The sequence below is a fragment of the Sciurus carolinensis genome, chromosome 10 (genome assembly GCF_902686445.1).
Source record: "Sciurus carolinensis chromosome 10, mSciCar1.2, whole genome shotgun sequence".
Taxonomy (NCBI): Eukaryota; Metazoa; Chordata; class Mammalia; order Rodentia; family Sciuridae; genus Sciurus; species Sciurus carolinensis.
In genome coordinates this window covers 37,170,058-37,185,762 of record NC_062222.1, presented here as the reverse complement: position 1 = coordinate 37,185,762, position 15,705 = coordinate 37,170,058, and the positions used below count along the sequence as shown (strand labels likewise).

The 15,705-nt window shown below is 36.3% G+C and overlaps 2 protein-coding genes across 3 annotated transcripts in view; one reads left to right on the top strand and one right to left on the bottom strand.

The window, feature by feature from the left end:
- Nucleotides 1-15,705, top strand: part of Fstl5 (follistatin like 5) — a 776,424-nt gene that overhangs the window by 230,344 nt on the left and 530,375 nt on the right. The gene's annotated exons all lie outside the window — the stretch shown is intronic.
- LOC124994750 (vacuolar protein-sorting-associated protein 36-like) lies at nucleotides 3,726-4,999 on the bottom strand. The gene is given in 3 exon segments (XM_047567008.1): nucleotides 3,726-4,295; nucleotides 4,298-4,942; nucleotides 4,945-4,999. Coding segments are annotated over 3 exon segments (1,143 nt in total). The 3' UTR covers nucleotides 3,726-3,852.

Genomic DNA, 15,705 nt, shown 5'->3' with positions numbered 1-15,705 from the left:
GGTCTCTTTGTGTAGTATGAGAAAATTGTATTTATTTGGGTTTGTGTCCATGTCCTCTATTCTGTACCATTGATCCACCTTTCTATTTTGGTACCAATACCATGCTGTTTTTGTTACTATTGCTTTGTTGTATAGTTGAAGATCTGGTATTGCGATACCCCCTGCTTCACTCTTTCTGCCAAGGATTGCTTTAGCTATTCTGGGTTTTTTATTCTTCCAGATGAATTTCATAATTGCTTGCTCTATTTCTGCAAGGTACATCACTGGGATTTTAATTGGAATTGCATTGAATCTGTATAACACTTTTGGTAGGATAGCCATTTTGACAATATTGATTCTTCCTATCCAAGAACATGGGAGATCTTTCCATCTTCTAAGGTTTTCTTTAATTTCTTTCTTTAGTGTTCTGTAGTTCTCATTGTAGAGGTCTTTCACCTCTTTTGTGAGATTGATTCCCAAGTATTTAATTTTTTTTGAAGCTATTGTGAATGGGGTAGTTTTCCTAATTTCTCTTTCTGAAGACTCATCACTTATGTATAAAAATGCATTGGATTTATGTGCATTGATCTTATATCCCGCTACTTTACTGAATTCACTTATGAGTTCTAAAAGTTTTCTGGTGGAATTTCCAGGTTCCTCTAAATATATAATCATGTCATCAGCGAACAGGGATAGTTTGAGTTCTTCTTTTCCAATTCATATCCCTTTAATTTCTTTGGTTTGTCTAATTGCTCTGGCTAGAGTCTCAAGGACGATGTTGAATAGAAGTGGTGAAAGAGGGCATCCCTGCCTTGTTCCAGTTTTTAGGGGGAATGCTTTCAGTTTTTCACCATTTAGAATGATATTGGCCATGGGTTTAGCGTAGATGGCATTTATAATGTTAAGGAATGTTCCCAGTACCCCAATTTTTTCTAGTGTTTTGAGCATGAAGTGATGCTGTATTTTATCAAATGCTTTTTCTGCATCTATTGAAATAATCATGTGATTCTTAACTTTAAGTCTGTTGATATGGTGAATGACATTTATTGATTTCCGGATGTTGAACCAAACTTGCATCCCTGGGATAAAACCCACTTGATCGTGGTCCACTAACTTTTTAATATATTTTTGTATGTGATTTGCTAATATTTTGTTGAGAATTTTTGCGTCGATGTTCATTAAGGATATTGGTCTGAAATTTTCTTTCCTCGATGTGTCTCTGTCTGGTTTAGGTATCAGGGTGATATTGGCTTCATAGAACGAGTTTGGGAAGGTTCCCTCCTCTTCTATTTCATGGAATACTTTGAGGAGTATTGGAATGAGCTCTTCTTTAAAGGTTTTGTAGAACTTGGCTGAGAACCCATTTGGTCCTGGACTTTTCTTTGTTGGTAGGCTTTTTTTTTTTTTTTTTTTTTTCATTTTAATATTTTGCAATCATTTTACTGTATGTACATTAATACCAATCATTTAACCTTGAAAACAACCTTCACTTATAGAATGAAAAAAATTTTTTCTTGACAGGAAGTGACTAGAAATAGTCCATTACCATAAAGCTACAAAGAGATTTGTGCTCCTATGAGCAAAGTTAGGAAAACAAAAATAATTATAACAGTGATAAGCATCAAGGCAGAACTTTTTTGCACTTAGGGCCTGATTAGTTGTATCTAAATATAACCTCTAACAATAAAAGACAAAATAACACCTCATTTGGCAAAAAATAAAAATACAAATGGAGGTCTGGAAAGTGAAGAATGCCCATTTTAAAAATAATAAAATCAATTGTACTTATTTTTTAGTTAGTGTGACATCTGAAAAGTATATTCATGTCACTTTTCTTCCTCTTTAGTTCACTTTAAACAACTCAGATTGTTCCACTTTTGTTCATCTATCATCACATTAAGGTAAATAAATATGTTGAATTATGTAGTCTTGCTGTAATGAACAACTATTAGAACTAGATCCAGCAGCTCCAACAACCTTATCTGCAAATACTCCAACATGTGAAACAGATTATTATTTATCTTTGCTAATTTTAAGAACCCTAGCCAGAAGAGATACCGTGGTGTGTGTGTATGTGTGTGCATGTGTGTATACACAAGTCTGCCAGAGCCATGTGACAGAGTAAGTGCAACCCAGAGGGAAGATGTACAAACAAGTTTACATTATCGTCCAACTAATCCCCTAAAAGACTTGGTGGCCAGACACTGAATTACTCCCAAAATAAACCTGAGGCTGAGCAATGAAGTAATTAGGGGATCTGTCACCACAATGAAGAGTCAGTGACAGGTTTGGAAAACAAAGACTAAAGCAGGATGCCTTGGCCACAGCATTCCCATGACACTGGAGAACAAGCAGTAACAGACACTTTTCAGAACGGGATCAGGGGTTGGGAATCCCCTTATCTGTGGCTGAGGACCTCGGCACCTCCCAAGGGAGCATGTGCAGTGGCTTCTATCTCATCCAGTGGGAAAGTCCTGCAGTGTACACCTGGGCACCCCTCCTCCTGGTGCCAAGGGTTTTTCCCTCTGGAGAATTGGCCAAAATCATCACTACTCTTCTGGGTCCAACTCAGTCTCAGAAAAGGGTCTCCTGTCCTGTGGGGTCCCTGAGTTGGAGGTAATGCTGATATGCTGCACGCTGTAGAGCAGTAACACATGAAATCAGGCAGTCTACTTTAAGATTCAAGCACTCTACAGGCAACAGTAGCCAGTTATTGTTATCTTGGTAATACCTTTTACCAAGACAATTCACACAATTTATAATGCATAGGACAAAGAAGAAAAAAATATTTCTGGAATATGATATAATTTTTTTTTTAAAGTTCAGTGTTAAGATTCCTTAAGGGAGGAGAAGGAGGCATATTACTCTTCCACTTTCTGTCCCCATCCCTGGCTTCCAGGTAAAAGAGCACTAAGGTTCCTGTGAAATTAGCTAAAGGTTCCCACTGCCCTTCCACCCATGGAACAATTCCAGGGAATTCCTAAGCCATCTACCTCCCAAATTTGTAATAGTTTAACTCTGGGCATGTCTACACAGATCTTTAATTCAGTTTCAAAATCCACAGCATTTTTTAAAACAAAATGACACAGCTGCATTCTTTAAATGTCAGCCCTGAAATCACCACTTTAAAAAAAAAAAAAAAAAAAAAAAACTACTCAAAATATAAATGGAAGTCAAATAAAATTTTCTCCTTTTAAAAAATAAAAAAAGTTTTTGCTGTGCTAGGGCTTTAAGCCAGGGCCTCATACATGCCAGGCAAGCGCTCTACCACAGAGCCACATTACCAGCCCTTTCCTTTTTTAAAGGTGTTTTATTTGGTCCATTGAAGACATGCCCACGACTGCTTTGAAAAGCCCTTAGGAAGAGCCTTATGGGGCATACTGCAGTTTGATTATTTTGTTCCAGTGTTGTCAGGTTCTTATACTACACTGTAGCTATGTCTTCCTTCAAGAAAACCCCCCAAAATGAGTGCATCAGACACAGAGGAAAACATTCATAATTCAGTGAATTTTAGTCATACCAAATTAATACTCTAACCTATGCAAACGTGCAACTTCTCTTTTTCCTCCTTCAAGAACTTAAATTCCCTTCTTTACTAAATGGTTACTTTTGGGAACCAAATTAAAATCTACTTTACTTCAAGTTAAATTCTGCACAACTATAGCATGATTTTAAATTCATATTAACATTCGTTTTCTTTATTTTCCTTTATGTATCCTAAATAAGTTTCCAGAACCCTAATATTTAGGGAGAGATTAAAAGATTTTTATCATTCTAATAAATTTTCAGTTTATCGGGGTTTATCTCTTAGCTCAGTGTCATACAGTCTACCAGATATAAGTATGGACAGAAAGTATTTCAAATACAAAACCTTTAGCTCTGTGTCATAAATAAATTTGGGTAAAACCGCAAGCCTTCTACTGAGTCATCTCGGCAAAGATGACCCATCTTCTCTACAAGCAGCAACCTCTCTTTGGCCAGAAGGACAGACATTCCCACGAGCTTAGCAAACTCTTCTGATGTTAGGGATCCTTTTTCTGAAACTGTCTCCAGGGCCGAGGCCACCATTTCCTCTTCCTTGTGGGACTGAAGCTCAATTACCATGACACCACTGTCAAAAACCCGGAGCCTGAGAGGTAATTTCAGTGCTTTCAGCATCTTGCATGCATTCACTAAATCTTCTGGTGAGAGCAATTCCATTCCTCGAGCTCGGTTAACTAAACAGTACACCTCTGTGAGTGACATTATTCCCCCTCGTTCCTCTAAAGGCACCTGCAATATTCCAGCCAGCTGTTTAGCCAGCTGCATGTGGTACCGTAGGTTTCCCTGGTGACTGGGTTAGCTATTCCCATGCTCAGCAAGTACGACTTAAACCTGATGGTCTCATCTTCTGTGATGTCACCCTGCTTCTCTTTAATTTTATTAGCAATTGATTTTGATAACTCCACCATTTCTTTAGCCTTGATCATTAGCTTGCTAAGGTCTTCAAAGGCCTCAGAAATGTTTTTGTCAGTTTCTTTTCTTTTTTCTTCCAGTTTCCTTTCAATACCTACAATTCCTACAGTTCTTACTCTTCCTAGCTGGGGTCCTCTATTTGTTTGTATCGACTGAGAAACTGGTATATTCTCCCATCTTCTCTGGGTCATTTCCTCTGATAAATGCCTGTAAAACTCAATCTGGCCATGTTCTTTGAAGGAGAGTTTGATGTAGGAGTTTTTACTACTCTGGAATGGGCCAGGTTCTTTGGTTGGATGAGCTGGATGCAGATGAACCACTATTTTGGCACTCTTCCCAATTCCAGCTGCCTGTTCCTCAATGAATACAATGTGGGACAGAGGAATGGCCATGCAGCACTCATGATTTTTCTGATCTCTCCAAATCAGTCGGTGTGTACTAAGAAGGAGGGTTCCAGCATCAAATTTTATCTTCTCCTCGCCGTAGTAGATTCGCACCCCGCGCTGTGGATCACCAGGGCCTCGTTGATCTCCAGAAGGTCGCTGGTCCACACAAAGTGGTTCATGGCCGCCGCCAGGCCGGCCTCCGCCACTTACCAGCGCCGGCGCTCCCGGGCCTTGAGCCGCTCACCGGGCAGCCTGCGGCGCCCCCTCTGTTGGTAGGCTTTTGATGACCTCTTCTATTTCATTGCTTGAAATTGATTTATTTAAGTTGTGTATGTCCTCCTTGTTCAGTTTAGGTAATTCATGTGTCTCTAGAAACCTGTTGATGTCTTCGAGGTTTCCAGTTTTGTTGGAGTATAGATTTTCAAAATAGCTTCTAATTATGTTTTGTATTTCACTCGTGTCTGTAGTGATATTTCCTTGTTCATTTCCAATTTTAGTAATTTGAGTTTTCTCTCTCTTTCTCTTTGTTAGTGTGGCTAAGGGTTTATCAATTTTGCTTATTTTTTCAAAGAACCAACTATTTATTTTGTTAAGTTTTCCGATTGTTTCTTTTGTTTCAATTTCGTTGATTTCGGCTCTGATTTTAACTATTTCCTGTCTTCTACTACTTTTGGTGTTGGTCTGTTCTTCTTTTTCTAGGGCTTTGAGCTGTAGTGTTAAGTCGTTTATTTGTTGATTTCTACTTCTTTTGTTGAATGCACTCCCTGAAATAAATCTTCCTCTAAGTACTGCTTTCATAGTGTCCCAGAGATTTTGATATGATGTGTCTTTGTTCTCGTTTACTTCTAAGAATTTTTTTATTTCCCTCCTGATGTCTTCTGTTATCCATTCAACATATAATAACATATTATTTAATCTCCAGATATTGGAGAAGTTTCTGTTTTTTATTCTGTTATTTATTTCTAATTTCAATCCATTATGATCTGATAGAGTACAAGGTAGTATCTCTATCTTCTTGTATTTGCTAACAGTAGCTTTGTGGCATAAAATATGGTCTATTTTAGAGAAGGATCCACGTGCTGCTGAGAAGAAAGTGTATTCATTCTTTGTTGGATGGTATATTCTATATATGTCGGTTAAGTCTAAATTGTTGATTGTGTTATTGAGATCTATGGTTTCTTTATTCAAGTTTTGTTTGGAAGATCTATCCAGTAGTGAGAGAGGTGTGTTAAAATCGCCTAGTACTATTGTGTTGTGGTCTATTTGATTTCTGGAATTGAGAAGGATTTGTTTGAGGTACGTGGATGAGCCAATGTTTGGGGCATAGATATTTATGATTGTTATGTCTTGCTGATTTATGCTTCCCTTAAGCAGCATGTAATGTCCTTCTTTATCCCTTCTGATGAGTTTTGGCTTGAAGTCCACATTATCTGAAATGAGGATGGATACTCCAGTTTTTTTGCTGTGTCTGTGTGCATTGTATGTTTTTTCCCATCCTTTCACCTTTAGTCTATGGGTATCTCTTTCTATGAGATGAGTTTCTTGCAGCAGCATATTGTTGGATTTTTCTTTTTAATCCAATCTGCCAGTCTATGTCTTTTGATTGATGAGTTCAGGCCATTAACATTCAGGGTTATTATTGTGATATGATTTGTATTCCCAGTCATTTGACTCATTTTTGTTTTTTGACATGATTTGGTTTCTCCTTTATTTGGCTATTCCTTTAGGCTAGTTCCTCCCGTTGCTGATTTGCATCGTTGTTTTTCATCTCTTCCTCATGGAATATTTTGCTGAGAATGTTCTGTAATGCTGGCTTTCTTTTTGTAAATTCCTTTAGCTTTTGTTTATCATGGAAGAATCTTATTTCGTCGTCAATTCTGAAAGTAAGTTTTTCTGGGTATAAGATTCTTGGTTGGCATTCGTTTTCTTTCAGGGCTTGGAAAATGTTGTTCCAGGTCCTTCTAGCTTTTAGGGTCTGGATTGAAAAATCTGCTGATATTCTTATTGGTTTCCCTCTGAATGTAATTTGATTCTTTTCTCTTGCAGCCTTTAAAATTCTGTCTTTATTTCGTATGTTAGGTATTTTCATAATAATGTGCCTTGGTGTGGGTATGTTGTAATTTTGTATATTTGGAGTCCTATAAGCCTCTTGTACTTGGTTTTCCATTTCATTCTTCAGATTTGGAAAATCTTCTGATATTATTTCATTGAATAGATTGTTCATTCCTTTGGTTTGTTTCTCTAAGCCTTCCTCAATCCCAATAATTCTTAAATTTGGCCTTTTCATGATATCCCATAATTCTTGTAGATTCTGTTCATGATTTCTTACCATCTTCTCTGTTTGGCCAACTTTATTTTTAAAATTAAATATTTTGTCTTCAATGTCTGAGGTTCTGTCTTCCAGGTGTTCTATCCTATTGGTTATGCTTTCTATGGAGTTTTTAACTTGGCTTATTGTTTCCTTCATTTGAAGGATTTCTGTTTGTTTTTTTTCAGTATCTCTAACTCTTTATTGAAATGATCTCTTGCTTCTCGTATTTGGTCTTTTAACTGTTGATTGGTGCCATCATTTAATGCCTGCATTTGCTCTTTCATCTCTTCCTTCAATGCCTGCATTTGTTCTTTCATCTCCTCATTTGCTTCCCTGATTGTGTTAATTATGTACATTCTGAACTCCCTTTCTGACATTTCTTCTGCTGTGCTCTCATTGGGTTTTATTGATATAGTATCTAGGTTTGTTTGGGACATTTTCTTTTCTTGTTTTCTCATATTGGTCAGCTGTCAGTGGGACTCTGAGATATTGCAGATTTCCTCTATTGGCTTATAGTGTCCCCCTAGATTTCCAGTGTATCACCTCCCAGCGTTCAGTAGCCTGAAGTCTTGAAGGAACTTGATAATGCAGTGCTTCCGAAGAAAGCTGCCCCTAGCCCCCTACTGGTTCCAGGGCTTGGATCTGGCTCTGTGCGGAAAGGCTCTCACTGGGGGCCTGCACCACGCAGCTGGCCGTGTGGGAGGAGCCCACCACTGGGTGTGCAAGGCTACCTGGGGAAGACTCTAGCTGCCCTGCCCTGCTCTGATAAGTCGCCCCTATCTGTGCCTGCCGCCCAGTCCCAGCTTCACCCAGTGGGGGAGACTCACCCCGTGACTCTATTTTAGTCCAAGTCTCTCAATTTAGTCCTGGGTACTGGAGCGACTGGAGATGCAGTCACCCTCTATTCCACCATCTTGGATCGCCCTGTGGAAAGAGCCTGCGGCTGGAGGGGGCAGGGCCGCCTGGAGAAGTCTCTGGTTGCCCTGCCCTGATCCCAGGGGCTGCTTGTGGATCGATGTTCTCCATTGGCTCGGGGACTTGTGGCTGGCTCTGTGTAGAAAGTCTCTCACTAGGCGGTCTGCTCCGAGAAACTAGCCTTGAAAGGCGCCTCCCACTGCAGGGGGCCGGGCTGGTTGGGGAAGTCCCTGGCTGCCCTGTCCTGGTCCCTGAAGCCGCTTGCCAGCTGGAGCACGCTGTGCTGGTTCCGGGACTTGGAGCTTGTTCTGATCAGAAAGGATCTCATGGGGGGCCTGCTCCGAGAAGCTGGAGAAGCTGGCCGTGTGGGAGGGGCCTACCGCCTACCGCCGGAGTGCGCAGGGCTGCCTGTGGAAGACTCTAGCTGCCCTGCCCGGCTCCGATAAGCCACCTCTATCCGGGCCTGCCACCCAGGCCAAGCTTTACCCGGTGGGCAAGACTCACCCGTGGCTCTATTTTAGTCCGAGTCTCTCAATGCCTCCCCTTCTTGACTTTTGGGTTCTGGAGCGACTGGAGATGCAGTCACCCTCTAGTCGCCATCTTGGATTGCTTCTCATGTGTTCATTTTTTTGCCCGAGTTAAGAAGCTTATTCATCAGCTTGATGAGCCCAGATGAAAACTAGGTAAGAATCAACTACTGGTTATCAAGAAGAAAGCCTACGGAAATCACTGCCTGCCTAACCCTAAAACAGATTGAATCTTGAGATTGAAATAAGAAAGAAATGTCCTTTAAAAGTACTGTACCTATATGACAAAGAAAGAATCTCATAGTCACAAATATTTACAATATGATTTAAAGTTATTATGCTATTATAGCAATGAAAATACACTTAACAGGTGCTGGAGATGTATATCAGGGGTAGAGTGCATGTTTAGTATGCACAAAGCTCTGAGTTCTATCTCTCAAAGCAAAAAAATGAAAAAGTAATCAATGTTTATATTCACTTTAAGAATTTATTATGATTTCTGCTTCCTGTTTCACTTTAATACATAAAAATATATTGTTTGTATTTTTTCTAATGCCATGAGTTAAATTTATTTTAAATGCATTCTCCTAATTATTGAATGAGTCCACAATTTTTCTATTGCAATATAGAAAATCATAGTACTTAATATAATAGTGGAATTATACCCTTAATTCCTTTTGAAATTCTTAGATGATATAACTAATGGTATCAATTAAAACCTGGGATTTAAATATTATGCTCATTGCCATTCTCTTTCTCTGTAAACATCATCTAAATATGCTTTATGTTGCCAATTTCTCCCTTAGTTGAGAAGTGAAGAAGCAAGTATAAATATTTAATTATTTAGTTAATTAAAATTAACCACTGGAAAATGTAATCTATAATTTTTATCACCAATTAAAAATAATTCTAAGGTTTAAGGATAAACTATTCCCTGTAGAGATGAGTTTAAAATAAAGATAAAACTTACTCATAAGAATGATATATAAATTACTAAAAGGTCTTATAACCAATGTTCTCAGACAAAATGGAAATCAGGAAAATAAATTTGATTTTCTATATACATTACAACATTTCTTTTGTTATGTAATATTTTTAAACTATATTTTATTTAAGAAATTTATACATTTTCAGTATGGAACATTTTTTATTCCAACCTCCCAGTGCTATTATATTATGATTAGCATTTCTCATCATACATTTTCTTATGTAAAATTCTCATAGGAAAAATTTTATGTTCAACTTGTGGGATTTTATTTTTTTCAGAGGCAATTTTTTTTATTAGTACAGTTTATACATGAGGATGAGTTTCATTGTGGCCTATTTGTGTCAATATAAAACCATAATTTTATGTACTTCACACCGTAGTACTCCCCTACCTGCATTCTTCACTTTACTTCATGTCCTCCCTTTGCCCTATTGGTCTCCCTTCTAATGGAGTCTCATTTTCATTTGTTAGTTTGTCCTTCTAGCTTCTTTATATGAGAAAAAAAATATACAATACTTTTCTTTCTCAGACTAACTTTTTTTTTCAAAATTATGGTCCACAGTTCCACGTATTTTCCTGCAAATTGCATGATTTTATTTCACTAAAGAGATTAAATAAACACCATCATATACATATATATACATAGCATACCCACATCATATATATACATTATACATAAATGTATTTAAAATACATATAAAATGTCTTCTTTCTCCAATCATTTGTTAATGCACACCTCAGCTGATTCCATAATTTATCTACACCAAATTTACTTCAGTCAACATGGGTATATATGTATGTGCATATCTCTAAAGTAAGTTGATTTTAATTCTTTTGGATAAATACCAAGGAGTAGTATACCTTGATTATATGTTAGATCTATTTTTAAGTTTTTGAAGAAGCTCCATACTTACTTACATAGTAACTGTACTAATTTACATTTCCATTAGGAGTTCATAAAAGTTCCTTTCTCCCTGCATATTCACCAGCATTTATTGTCTTGGGTATTCTTGATGCTTGCCATTTTTAAAGTAGGGAGGTGGAATTTCTATGTATTTTTTGTTTGCATTTTATTGATGGCTAAAGATCAAAACCTTTTTTCATATAGTTATTGGCATTTTTAATTCTTTGCAAAAGTTCATTTCATTTTCTCATTCATTGATTGAGCTATTTTTTCTTATGTTCAGGTTTTTGAGTTCTTTATATATGCTGTATACTAATCTTCTTATGGAGGAGTAGTTAACCAAGATTTTCTCTCTGTCTCTTGATTTTCATATGGTTATCCAGTTTTCCCAATACAGTTTGTTAAAGAAGCTGTCTTTTCTCCAATGTTTGTTTTTAGCAACTATGTCAAGAATAGGATGACTATAGTTGTGTGAGTTTGTTTGTGTCTTCTATTCTGTTCTATTGGTCCATTTTTTTGTTCTTAGGCCAGTACCATGCTCTTTTAGTTATTATGGTTTTGTAGCATAACATCAAATTTGGTTCTGTGATGACTCTAGCTTTGCTGCCTTTGTTCAAGATTTTTTTGGATATTTGGGGCCTTTGGTTCCACAATACAAATTTTTAGTTTATTTTTCCAGTTGTATGGATAATATCATTGGTATTTTGATTAGGAGTGCATTGATTCTGTAGATGGTTTTTGGTAATATGATCATTTTAATACTATCAACTGTTTTTACCCATCAACATGGGAAGTGTTTCCATTTTCTTTATTTCATTTTTTAAACTATTTTGAATATATTTATTTTCCTGATTTCTTTCTCAGCATATTCATTATTGATGTATAGGAGAGTTACTGATTTTTATATATGGATTTTGCATCATGTTATTTTGCTTAATTATCAGATCTTTCTGTTGGAACTTTTAGAAATATTTTTTTTTTCCCTACATGTAGGATAACATCATCTGCAGATGGTGACAACTTGATTTCTCCTTTTCCTATTTTTGTCATTATATTTTTCTCTTGCCTAATTGCTCTGGCTAAATTTCAGGTACTATGTAAAAAGGGAATGGTGTACGTGTACATCTTTGCATTTTTCCTTATTTTAGTGAAAATGTTTTCAGTTATTTCTCATGCAGTATGATGTTGGATTTGGTTTGGCTCATATACATTCCTTGTGATGTTGTGGTAAGTTCTTTCTTTTCATAGTTCTTCAGGGTTTTCATATTAAGGAGGCTGAATTTTTTTTTTTTTTTTTTTGCCAGTTTTTCTTTGCTGTGACCAAAATATCTGAGAATAAAAATTTAAAGGAGGAAAAGCTCACAATATCAGAGGTTCAATCCATTATCAGCAGGTTCCATTGCTCTGGATATGAGGTGAGGCAGAACACTATGGTGGAAGGTCATAGCAGGAAAAAATTCCTCAGTTCATGATAGCTAGGAAGGAGAGAGAGAAAGAGAGAGAGAGAGAGAGACAGAGAGAGAGAGAGACAGAGAGAGAGAGAGAGAAAGTGTGGGGTAAGCACTAAGGGATAACTTATAATTCCCACAGTATATAATCCCAAGGGCATGTTCCCAATGATCTACTTCCTCCAACCATGCTCCACTTGCCTACAGTAACCACACAGTTATCCATTCAAACAATTAATCCATTAAATGAATTAAAGCACTTATGAGGTTACAGGTCTCCTAATCATTTCACTTTTGTATATTCCTGCCTTACCTAACACATGAGCTTTTGAGGGGGAGATCTAATATCTAAACCATGACATTTTGTGAAAGACTTATTCTGCATCTTTAGAGATTCTGATGTGACTTTTTATCTTTGTTTCTATTTATGAAGACAATTACATTTATTGATTTGGTTATTAGAACCATCCTTGAATTCTAGGGCTAAAACCAATTATCATGCATTATAATCTTTTAAACGTGTAGTTAAACTTTATTTTCTAGTATTTTGTTAAGGATTTTTGCCTATATGTTCATTGAGAATAATGCCTTGTAATTTTCTTTACTTTAAGTATCATTATCCAGTTTTGGTTTCACAGGGACCAGGTCCCATTCCATGTGTTCGGAAGCATTCCCTTCCTTTCAATTTTAAAGAATAATTTGAGAAGTATTAAAACTCTGGGACAGTTCAGCTGTAAATCACTAGGATCTAACGTCTTTGTTGTGAGGTGTTTAATTACTACTACGATGTTTCACTGTTGTTCCTTTTAGGTTTTATATCTCCTCTTAATTCAGTTTTGGTAGGTTATATGTTATATATGTCTATAAATTTGGGCATTTCTTCACATTTTCTAATTTCTTGGAATATAAATTTTCAAAATAGTCCTTAACAATCCTCTGAATTTCAGTTGTGTCTCTTCTTATTTTAATCTCTAATTTATTAATTTGGATCTTCTCTGTCTTTCTTTTGGTTAACTTGTCTAGGATTTTATCCAGATTGATGATTGAAACTATGTTTCATTGATCTTTCCTATTCTTTTAATTTCTCTTTCATTTTTCAAGTCCAATGTTTATCATTTTGTTGCTTTCTACTAGTTAGGATGCTTTGTTCTTGTTTTTCCAATACTTTAACATACACCTCTAGATTGTCATATCTATTATTTAAAACTTTCTTCTTATCCCTGCCTTCACAGCATCCCAGTGTTTTGATATTCATTTCATTCTAGTTGATTTTTTATTTCCTCCTTAATTTATTCAATTATTGGCCCATATTCAAAAGTACATTGTTCAATCTCTCTTTATTTGTATATGAAAATTTCATGTCTGGTTTAGAACCTGCAAGTTTCCTCATATTGCAGAGATCTTGGTGTTGGGACATCTCCTTCCCAGATGACCAAACTCTGTCAGATGTGGACAGGGATCTTTGCATGCACCCAGGAATCTTTAGGGCAAAGGGGAAGTACCATACACCTTGTCAATGAGGAAGGTCCTGTTCTATTCCTTCTGCAGGTCAAGGGTTTTGCTTACTTTAGACTGGCAGCAATATTACTCTATAAATTATTCAGATGTTTACTACCAGAGCATTCCTCTGTGGTACACTTTGCTGCAACATCCAAGTCAAAATGAAGATGAGATTCAAGGAATTATGTTTCCCTATTGTTCAAACTTAGGGAATAAGGTTTAGGGAGCCCCCATAAGATGACTCCCTGTTGCTCTGCTTATAATTTGAGAAAATCTGATTCCCTCTCACACAGCTGCACAGTATGCATTTCCAGATTCAGCTAAATTTAGACTGGATTTTCCCTCTTCCACTGTTTCTGTAATAATTTTGTAAGATATCTCTCTTTTTCTCCCTCAGTGTGACACTTCCCCACTGACTTGCCCTGGTACCAGCCAAGGGTATAGGTTCAGACCTATATAATTTTTTTCTTACTCTCCATCTTGGTAATGAGACTCTCTAGGTCTCTCTAAGTCTCTTACTGTTCAATATTGAACCTCAGTACATTCCCTTAATCATGAACCTCACTCAGTAGCTATTCTCCAGCTATTTCAATTCCAAACTTTGGAGAAACTGGGTCATACAGACTACTTCCATGCCCAAATCATCAGAGGCAGCCCAATCCAACTTATGGGCTTTAAAATAATCATTTTTTGCTGAATATTTCTCCATATATAGTATTTCTCCATATATATTATATATATAGACTGGCAGCAATATTACTCTATAAATTATTCAGATGGTTTACTACCAGGGCATTAAAATAGTATGTATATTACATATATCTATAAATACGTAACACATTTAAAAATATTTTGTTATAGTACAATTCGATGATACATCTTAAAAATTCTTGTATAAAATACCAACTAGTGTATCATACATTTACTTATTCAATTATCAGGATTTGAATAGGGATGGTACTAGACCACAAGGACAGTTATCTTTACAAAAAGACAACACCTCTGTTCTCATGGAACTCAGATCTTTGAGGCATAAATATTAAACAAATATTCAAACAAGTAGCTATATAATCACAATTTTCCTCAAGTGTTATGCAGAAAAGATACTGTTCTGCCAACATGCAATGACTTTGATGGGTGGTGGTGGTGAAAGAGGATCTACTTTTGTATTAAAATAATGAAATGCAGAGTAAAAAGAAAAGATTTCTATTGCATGAGAAGATAGGTAAGTTGAGCCCTTTCTGATGACTAAAAAGTAGAAAAAGACAACATATTTTAAGGGAGGTGAGATGATATCAGAGGAATTCCATATTAAAATATTTTCATGTCCAGGAATTTCACAATAGATAGGGATCCTGAAGGGTGCACTGTAAACCAGGCACTAAAAGTACCAAAGGTATATGTAAAAGAGAAGTCTGAATTCTTTGTTTATGAGTTTATTATCGCCTCCTTCCAGTTCTCAGGAGCAAGCAAAAACATAAATATCTGTATGGTAGAAATAAGTGCTCTACCTCACACAGCAGCAGGGCTTGGGTTAGGAACGTCACAGCATCAGGAACTTCACAGCAAGGTACTTTCCCTTTAGAATCTGTTCTGATTTATGGCCTTCTTGCTCTCCCTGTTGCTGCTGAGAAGTCAGAAGCAATTCTAATTCCTAATCTATTTTATGTGACTGAACATTGTATTTTTCTTTCTGGAAGGTTGGAAAAAATTCTCTTTGCCTTCAATATTTTTAAATTTCACAATGTGTCATGGTATGAGTCTATTATAATTCGTTTTGCCGAGTGCTGGTTGATCTCTCTAAATTTGGCAATTCATGTCCTTCAGTTCTGGGAAATATTTTAATAATTTTATTAATTATTTCATACCATCTGTTTTTCTTCCTTCTCCATCTGGACCTTCTATTATTTGGACTTAGGAATTCTGTAAGTGATATCTGTGTTGTTCTGCATTTTCTCTTTATTTGTTATTGTTTTTTCTATTAATTTTCTATAGGATTTTCCTTATTATCTAGGCTTTTATTTTTGTTTTTATTTAACTATCTTATTTTTTTAATTCCAGTAGCACTCTCTAGTTTCAATAAAGCCTTTTTAGTTTGTTTGTTTGTTTTTTTTTAAATTTCAGAGATTAGCTATTATCTCATATCTGTCAGGATACAAATTACAGGTTTGGGGGGTTTTACAATATTTTTTCTCCGTTCTTAGTTACATTTTGCATTGTTAATATATCTTTATTTACTTTGGTCTTATCTTCCTGTTAGAGAGTTTGCTCAGATGACCAATTTATGTTAGC